This window comes from Leuciscus leuciscus (assembly GCF_965113295.1).
Source record: "Leuciscus leuciscus genome assembly, chromosome: 5".
In the NCBI taxonomy this organism is placed as follows: Eukaryota; Metazoa; Chordata; class Actinopteri; order Cypriniformes; family Leuciscidae; genus Leuciscus; species Leuciscus leuciscus.
This window is the reverse complement of record NC_138729.1, coordinates 52266089-52275898: the sequence shown is the minus strand read 5'-3', so window position 1 is coordinate 52275898 and position 9810 is coordinate 52266089. Positions and strand designations below refer to the sequence as shown.

General features: G+C 36.1%; 1 protein-coding gene across 10 annotated transcripts in view; it reads left to right on the top strand.

Moving 5' to 3' along the window:
* Positions 1 to 9810, top strand: part of dnm1a (dynamin 1a) — a gene marked incomplete at its 3' end in the record, with an annotated part of 103095 nt that overhangs the window by 76539 nt on the left and 16746 nt on the right. For all 10 annotated transcript variants that reach the window (XR_014206336.1, XR_014206337.1, XR_014206338.1 and 7 more), the window contains exons 16-20: positions 2270 to 2379; positions 3796 to 3907; positions 4956 to 4967; positions 5100 to 5270; positions 6716 to 6957. Coding sequence is in view for 5 of the 10 variants with exons in the window: in XM_082171223.1 (XP_082027349.1) it covers positions 2270 to 2379; positions 3796 to 3907; positions 4956 to 4967; positions 5100 to 5270; positions 6716 to 6957 (647 nt within the window). The remainder of the gene's footprint in view (positions 1 to 2269; positions 2380 to 3795; positions 3908 to 4955; positions 4968 to 5099; positions 5271 to 6715; positions 6958 to 9810) is intronic.

Here is a 9810-nt window from a genome sequence, read left to right as displayed (position 1 = left end):
CTCTGCACTCTTTCTTTGTTACTATAGTCACTCATCACTGTTATTATCACTCATGTTAATGATCTGAATAAACCTCTCACACTAATGTCCTAAATGATGCACTATACTGAGGCTCCTCCCCTTTCGCTACGTAATTAAATCTGCGACAGTCGAGTGCATGAAGTGTCCAACATTACACACTTTGTCTTTTCGTTTTAATTAAGTGCATCATCCGGGTATTTAAAATGTAGCCTTAAGGCTGTGGTGTAAATCCAGCGTTTAATGTAGTTTATGTGTCTATGTGGTGTTTTTAATCTGCTTTAAGACAAACCATGTGTAAGTTCATAAGTCGACAGCATTGCTGAGTATTTCCTCCTTAAAACTGCAGTGAACCAAAGACAGTCTCAAACACACGCTTTGAAATCGCTGGTGTTTCTGACATCACAAACTACCTTGTAACCAATCAGATCAACGTGTGATCGTCAACCAGTGGATCTCTGAGCTGAGTGAGTGAGTGGAGGCGGGGCTCATTTGCATATTCATAGAACCGCGCATACTAAATGAGGCAAGGGTGTCGGGTTACATTCAAGATATTTTAAAGCATTAAGAAATTTTTTTCTGTGAAAAAAACATTAAATTAGGGCTGTAATCAACCAAAGAAAATCTTGGTCGACTGAAATCCTGAAATTTGACTAAAAATCGACTAAAAATGACGTTAGGAAAAAAAAAACGTTAAATTAATTAGATGCGCACTGTGCGCAGTACTTGGTAGCCTTGTTGTCCGCCTAAATGAATTATAAATAAACATAAAAAACTAGTAGGCTATTTGCAGTATATTAAATCGTTTTTGACCTAATTATTTTGCAATGAAATGAGTCACACGAGTCTGTCGGCTCTGACAGCGTTGCATCACGTGCACCTGCGCAATATCAGCCTATGATTGTCAACTAGTGATATCATCACAATAACTTTTGAGGAATATACAACATAATTTAGACAATGGTTTTTGTCATATGTATTATAATAACTTACAGACACTATCATTTCAGCCGCTCTGTGCAGCCGCTCGGTGGAGCTCAGCTGAGACACGAATAGACTATTAACTTAAAGCTTTTACTCTTAAACACAAAAGGCTCGTCCACTTTAATAAAAAAAGAATATTTATTAAACAAACCAGATCAAGAGCAGAAACTAAAAGTGCATAACTGAAAAATAAAGCATAGGCTCAAAACGAATACAAACACATCAAGCACAGCGCAAATTTGTATTCGACTTTTTTCCTGTTTTCTATTTTTTAAAAAATGCCACACTGCCGATGTCTTTGTTGACATGGTAGAAGAGGACTGACTATGAATTAAACGCTCTCACAATAAAATAAATAATATTCAGCAAACCTTCTAGTAGCCTACTTTCTTCAATCTGTCTCTCTTCTCCAGTGGGTTGGGCTAATCCAAAAGAAGTGAAAGCAAGGGGGGTGTTCTGAAGACAGACTGTTACCTGTGAAACAGCGGTGCTCTGAAAACACCCCCATTAGCAATTAGTGCTTTCCACCTGATGAAATGAACACGGCAAAACTGATGAAATGAACGCGGCAAAAAAACGACCAATCAGAATTTTGGTCGAGCCAGAACGTATCGACCAATTAATCGACTAATCGACTGGGAGATTACAGCCCTACATTAAATATGTCATTTTTGTGATCAAAGATGAGTTTTAACAGATAAAATGATTGACTACAGGGGGACTTTTAAGTATTAACTGTTAGGTGTGATGTTACTTTACTAAGTTATCATATTTATGATTTACAAAATAAGGAAGAAAATCCCACAGATCGATGGTTTTCGCTCATTTGTTTTATAAACATATCTTCTCTAGTTCAGTATCATTAGCTATGTTTGCAGCTAATGCTAATGAAACATAGCTTTAATATTGGATAAAAAAAACAAAAACAAGATGTGCATAAATTCTAAAAATGTGCATAAAAAAAAACATTTGCTGATATTTTCTTTCCAGTACGGTAGGAAATGAAATGTGACAAGATGATTGACAGGTCAGTTTACTGTGACAGGATGAGACAGAGAGAAACCGTTAAAGACGCAATTGTATGACGTGATGATAGTTTGTCTACTCAAAGCTTGTCTACTCTTCTGCTACACACTCAGAAGTGTGCACTGTCTCTTCACAAAAAGAGTACATACTTTTAGGGCATAGTATAAGAAGGCGAATCGAGACGCAGCATCAGTCTTTCAGGTTTCATTAACCTCAGTAAACTCTGTTCCGCCCCCTGCAGGAGAAAGAGAAGAAGTACATGCTGCAGGTGGACAATCTGAAGCTCAGAGACGTGGAGAAGGGCTTCATGTCCAGCAAACACATCTTTGCCCTGTTCAACACCGAGCAAAGGTCAGAAGTCATCCAGCACAACATGAAAAAGCCAACATGAAAAAAGTCTTACACACCCTGCTTAACTTTTGTAATGTGACGTAGTTTAGCCCTTCTTTTTTATCGCCTTTTTTCATATTGCATATTTGGTAACACTTTATTTTACAGTGTCCTTGTTACATGTACTTACCGTAGTAATAACAGTAAATTATGCATAATTACATGCAACTAACCCTCAACCAAAACCTAACCCTATAGTAAGTACATGTAGTTAATTATAGCCTAATTACTCAGTACTTAAATATATAAATACGCTGTAACAAATGACACCTTAAAATAAAGTGTAACCGCATATTTTAGTAATTATCATAAATTAGGTATGATTCGAAAGCTTACGAACTCGAAATTCGTCCTGTGAAAACTGTTTTAAAATTGGACGTTTGCGTTACCATAGAAACGGTAATCTAAATTCTTTTTGCGGGCTCATCCCCTATTGGGCGGTGTCAGGTGTCCTATTACAAAATTAATTTTAACTAGGCTACTCTAAAAATCAAAACCTTTTCTAATCTTGACCAAAACACATTGTCGGAAAGGTCTGAGTCTCAAGGTTCCATATTTTGTGATAGCAGTGATATTTGGACAGAAATGTAGTAATTTGATACAGGAGAATGCATTAAAAAAATTCAATGGAATGTGTGCGTCACCCAGTGGCTATTTTTGGTATTACACCTAAACAAAATCTTATGTGAACTTACATTTTTGTGATATCAACTTCAAATTTGGAACACAACTTGGTTAGACATATGGCTTTGATGTTATAGTTTTTTTAAATAAATATTTTTTTTTATAAAAATTATATAAAAAATACAGTAATTTTTTTTAATTTATAGTAAATTTAAACTTCCACAACTTTTTTATACTTTAATTTTTTTATCTGCTGTAATAATCTGCTGAGTGTCTTCTTTGAAACAAGACCAAACGTACGTCTATATTCCTAAAGCATTCTTGAATTACAGCCATTTAAGTTTGGATGGTGCATTTCACTAGGACTGCACGATATTGAAGAAAAATGCGATAACTCATTAAATAATTAGATATGCGATACGATAATGCTTAAAGTGTGTAAAATAAACGTTAAATTATCTTTAAAATATATTTAAAATTACATAACCTACATACGCGTTTCACAGTCTTTTCGTGACAGTAAAACATCCCTAAACTTCTGAAAGTGAACATCAGTGTTTTACTGTATATAAGAAGTGTTATTGTAACATCAGTGTAAACCTCGGGGTTCAGGGGTTCAGGTTATCCTACATTAGGGTTATTTAACAACACAAACTGAATAATCAAATGTAAAAATAAAATACGGCTTAGTTAGTTATGATTAATAAAAAAAAAAATCGATCACACCATCTGATGCCTCTGGTTGTGCGACAGGAACGTGTATAAGGACTACCGTCAGCTGGAGCTGGCCTGTGAGAGTCAGGAGGACGTGGACGGGTGGAAGGCGTCGTTCCTGCGCGCCGGCGTTTACCCTGAGCGTGTGGTGGTTTGTGTTCATCTTTACTTCATCTTTTTACAACAAAGGGCCAAAAATCGAACTTAAAAAACTTGAAAAGTTGCATTATATTCAATTCAGTTCACATTTATTTGTATAGCGCTTTTCACAACATCGTTTCATTGCAGCTTTACAGAAAATGCATGAGTCCATATTACAATTTAGAGTGATCTATTATCAGAGGTGACTGTCTAAGTTATGTATCTCAGAAATGTGCATATACAAAATCACAGTTAGCTAAAAATGTATTTATTTAAACAATGTAGTAATTAATGGCAGAAACAATGAGCTCATTGAAGTGATGAATACTTGTTTGTTAACGAATGATTATGCCATTTAGAAAAATGTAGCATTGGTGCATGTTGATAGTTATCTACAAAACTTCTATATTAAATGTAAAGTGGTTAGCCTTGGTTCCCCTGATTTATGATCTCATAATTTTACGAAACATTAAGCAATCTGCTTAACTAATCCAGTTTTAATGTTTTAGTTACTTTTTGAACACCAACTGGCATTTTAGAAAAATGAAATAAAACATTTAAGAAACTAAAAGAACATTTAAATTAATCCAAAAATAAATTGTTTATAATATGATATATATGAGATTTGAAGAAAAAAAACATACACAAACTTATATCATATATTATATTGTATTGTTAATACAGTAAATTAAAGTGTTAATTTTTTTAATTAAATTGTTAATTAAGTATATTATATTGTTAATACAGTAAAGTGTTAATTAAAATGTAAGTGTTAATTTTGTGTGAAAAATTTAGTTTTTTTGAAAAAAAAATCAAATTTTTTATATATATATATTGTATTTAATTAAGTCAAGCACTTTTCAAGTGCCTCTTCATAAATATGGCTGTTTTCAAGTGTTTTCCAGGACTTTAAATTTCAACAAGTCAGATTCGAGTACTTTAAGCACCTTGTATGAACTCTGATCAAAGGGCCCTAGTTTGGGCATCCGTGATCGACAGGATAAATGAAGATGTGCTTTTGTCTCTCTCTCACGCTGCGTCCCGTTGCATCACACTAGGAGAAGGAAAAGGTACAAGCATTTTATATCATGTCTGTATCTTTTGCATTTGCGTTGTGCATTTCTCCAGATCTCTGTGCTTGTGTGTGTGTGTGTGTGTGTGTGTGTGTGTGTGTGTGTGTGTGTGTGTGTGTGTGTGTGTAGAGCGACGCCGGGGAAGAGAACGGTTCGGATGGTTTCATGCACTCCTTGGACCCTCAGCTGGAGCGGCAGGTGGAGACCATCCGAAACCTGGTGGACTCGTACATGAGCATCGTCAACAAGACTGTACGAGACCTGATGCCCAAGACCATCATGCATCTGATGATCAACAATGTAAGCAGCGTCAGAGGCTCGTCTGTGTTGAGCAGAAGCCCTCGTGATGTTGGTCTATGGAAGCCTAGTGGCTGAGTATCAAATATGATCCATCAGGCTTTTGATGAAGGTTTATTTGTTAGTGATGCATGATATATCGGTCACAATATCGGTATCAGCCGATAATGTTATCGTTATCGGGCCGATAAGAAAATGTGGCCGATGTTATAAAGCAGATGCAGATGTTCAACATGAGGGTTTTGAATTGCTTGAAATATGATTGGAATCACTTCAATAAGGAAAATACAGTTCAGTGCAACATGTGCAGCGCAAGTCTGTCATATCGGATACATAACATTAGCATAGAATTAATTGTGTGCGTGGGACGTGGATTTTAATGGTGAGACTTTTGTTTTTGTAATCAGGCTCTCAAAAACTTTATACAAATTTGGATTTAGATTTATCGGTCAATATATCGGTTATCGGCTTTCAAATATAAAGAATTACCGATTATCGGTATCGGCCAAAATGTTCATATCTGTGCATCCCTAATATTTGTTCATCTCTCAGTCATCATTGTATTACATTGCATTTGCATTAGGCCTATATGTTTTAAAACTACAGAGCTTTAATAAAAAAAACGAAGCATTTCAATATCATCTTATTAAGACGCATTATTGGCCGATATAGAGTGATGACTGATATTTGTGTTAGGTCTGATATACTGTTATAAAGATCTCAAAAATGTCATCTTACTTTCTGTCCAAATATCAGCATCTGCACCAAATTACAAATAGTTTGAGTCTGTGAATAAAATTGAGCTGTTCATCAACTAGTTTATGGGGTTTTAAAAGCCTGAAACACGGCTCACACTATGATCCACACTAGGGCTGCACAATATATTAAAATTATCGAAATATCGCAAATGTATCGTGATATGCATATCGCAACGGCTTGCAATGACGGGTCATGAAGAAAACACAAAGAGAAAATCACTCTCTGCTCTCGGCTGAATAACTTCTGTAGCTTTAATAAGAATCAGGATATATTTAATTCATACAGTGAAAACTAAGCAGTGTTTATTTTTACATTTGATTATTCAGTTTGTGTTGTTAATAATAACCCTAATGTAGGATAACCTGAACCCCTGAACCCCGAGGTTTACACTGATGTTACAATAACACTTCTTATATACAGTAAAACACTGATGTTCACGTTCAGAAGCTGTAGGGATGTTTTATTGTTACAAAAAGATTGTGAAACAATTTAAGAGAAATAATTTTAAATATATTTGAAAGATAATTAAGTTTATTTTACACACTTTAAGCATTATCGCATCGCATATCGCGTTATTTAATGTTATCTCATTTTTCTTCACTATCGTGCAGCCCTAATCCACACTACACTAAAACACTGATATTAATCCTCTCTCTCTCTCTCTCTCTCTCTCTCTCTCTCTCTCTCAGACGAAGGAGTTCATCAACGCGGAGCTGTTGGCTCAGCTGTACTCGTGTGGAGACCAGAACACACTGATGGAGGAGTCTGCGGATCAGGCGCAGCACCGAGACGAGATGCTCCGCATGTATCACGCTCTGAAAGAAGCGCTCCTGATCATCGGGGACATCAGCACCACCACCGTCACTACGGCCCTGCCTCCGCCCGTGGACGACTCCTGGCTGCAGGTGCAGCGCTCCGGCTCCGGGGGAAGGTGCGTTCGGGGGAACACGGAGACAGCCAAGGGTTAATCCATGAGGAAATCACGTCTTTACTGGGGGATGAAGGTCTTGGGCATTCAGTGTGTCATTCGCCGCACTGCCGCTCAAAAGTTTGGGATCAGTGCGATTTGGGTCTCTCATGCTCACCAAGGCTGCATTTATTTTGTATTTATTTACATTTTTAATTGTAAATTATTTATTAAAATTTTTATTTTTAATTAATTAATTAATTTATTTAATTTATTAAAAATACAACGAAAAAACAACAACTAATATTGTGAAATATTATTACAATTTAAAATAATTGTTTTTTATTGTAATTATATTTTTATTTTAAGTTTGGGATCAGTTTGAGCATCGACTTGTGCTCACCAAGGCTGCATTTATTTGATTAAAAATACCAAAAAAAGTCTTCAGTGTCACATGATCCTTCAGAAATCACTCTAAAATGATGATTTGCTGCTTAAGAAACATTTATGATTATTATCAATGTTGAAAACAGTTTTGTTCCAGGATTCTTTGATGAATAGAAAGTTCAAAAGAACAGCATTTACTTGAAATATAATATTTTGTAACATTATACACTACCGTTCAAAAGTAGGGTTGGGTACCGAAACCCGGTTCCAATAGAGAACCGGTTCCGACGTAAACGGTAGTATCGAGACCGAATAAGAACGCAACTTTCGGTGCCTGATTTCGGTGCCTGACTTTTTTCACCGCCCCCTATAAAACATCTCGCGGCATGAATGATCCAATAACAAAACATCTCCAGTTAACCAGCAGAGCATTCATTTAGTTCGTTTGTTAAATAAGAGACGATCTAGCGCTCTGATCTAGCGATCTGCGATCAGTGGCGCGGATTATTGTGGCTCGCGCACACCGCACTTTCTTCACGCGCGCTTCAATACGTTGGACGCGGACGCGCTTCAATACGTTACAGAGATCGATCTATTTATGAGGCGTCGTCTAGTATGTGCGCGGAGAGTTTGTGTGTGCGTGCTCGCGTCTCAGATGAGTATGTGCGCGAGTGTGTGTGTGTGTGTGTGTGTGTGCTCGCGTCTCAGATGTATGTGCGTGAGTTTGTGTGTGTGTGTGTGTGTGTGTGTGTGTGTGTGTGTGTGTGTGTGCTCGCGTCTCAGATGAGTATGTGCGTGAGTTTGTGTGTGTGTGTGAGCTCGCGTCTCAGATGAGTATGTGCGCGAGTTTGTGTGTGTGTGTGTGTGTGTGTGCTCGCGTCTCAGATGAGTGTGTGTGTGTGTGTGTGTGTGTGTGTGTGTGTGTGTGTGTGTGTGTGTGTGTGTGTGTGTGTGTGTGTGTGTGTGTGTGTGTGTGTGTGTGTGTGTGTGTGTGTGTGTGCTCGCGTCTCAGATGAGTATGTGCGCGGAGAGTTCTGGTGAAATCAAAAAATATAGCCTAATGCACACAAAGTGTCCCTGCTTGATTTACAACCACTGATGAGAATAATCGGTTTAAAAAAACAACAACAACAAACAAAAAACTACGAATGCGGATTAGAACCCAAAACCTCTGACATTCTTGACTAAAGTTCAAGTTCAGCTGCAGTGTTCCTCTTCGGGTAAGTCTAGTATTTTAATGCCAACTGCAAATCTTGCATATCAAGTATGAAGTATATCAAGTATATTTATATGAGGCTATACTATGCGTGTTAAATATTTCTGCTCAGTGTCAGATATTTCTCTGTTTTGTAAAAGTCTATAATATATAATACGTAATATAATATATAATATATATAAATAATATGAGAAGAACATTTTTTGATCTTAACTTAAGTGTTTTCGGCTAGCCTTTTAATCAGTAGCCTTTTAAACGGCACAATTTTTTATTTAATCAGAAATCAGAAAATCTTTTTCAGAAAACACACACAGGTATTATTTTTTTGATAAAGTGTGTGCGGTTTCGTTTTCTTAAGTACCGGTTTAAGAACCGTTTAAGCACCGGAACCGTTTGAAAAATACCGAGTAAGTACTGGTATCGGATAAAACCCAACCGATACCCAACCCTATTCAAAAGTTTGTGGTCAATAAGAATTATTTTAAAGAAATTAAAAGAAATGAAAACTTTTATTCAGCAAGGATGCATTAAATTGGTCAAAGGTGACAAAAGACATTTATAATGTTATAAAATATTATATTTCAAATAAATGCTGTTCTTTTGAACTTTCTATTCATCAAGGAATCCTGGAATAAAAAATTACACAACCGTTTTCTTTCAACATTGATCATAATCATAAATGTTTCTTGATCATCAAATCCTCATATTAGAATGATTTCTGAAGGATCATGTGACACTGAAGACTGGAGTAATGATGCTGAAAATTCAGCTTTGATCACAGGAATAAATTACACTTTACTAGCCTTTATATTTACATAGAAAATAGTTATTTTAAATTGTAATAATATTTAACAATATTACAGTTTTTGTTGCATTTTTAATCAAATAAATGCAGCCTTGGTAAACACAATAAAACTTATTTTAAAAACATTAAAAATCATACCAATCCCAAACTTTTGAACGGAAGTGTAGGTTTCCATACACATATTTTTACGTGCATTTTGGGATATCGCAAAAAATATATATGCTGGATGGAAACGCCAAGATGCTCATAAATTCCAAAAATGTGCATAAAAAAGCGTTTTTATCGAAAAAGACGTGCGCATAATATATATAATCTATCATAGTGAATTTGCATGATTTTACTCGTCCTATTTGGGTTAATGCTGGGCTCATTAATATTAGAGGACAGTTCAGGAAGGCCCCTGTGATGTCAGCAGGAACTCATTAATATTCATGAGCTAAGCTCATGCCTGAAGCCTTACTTCAGTTCA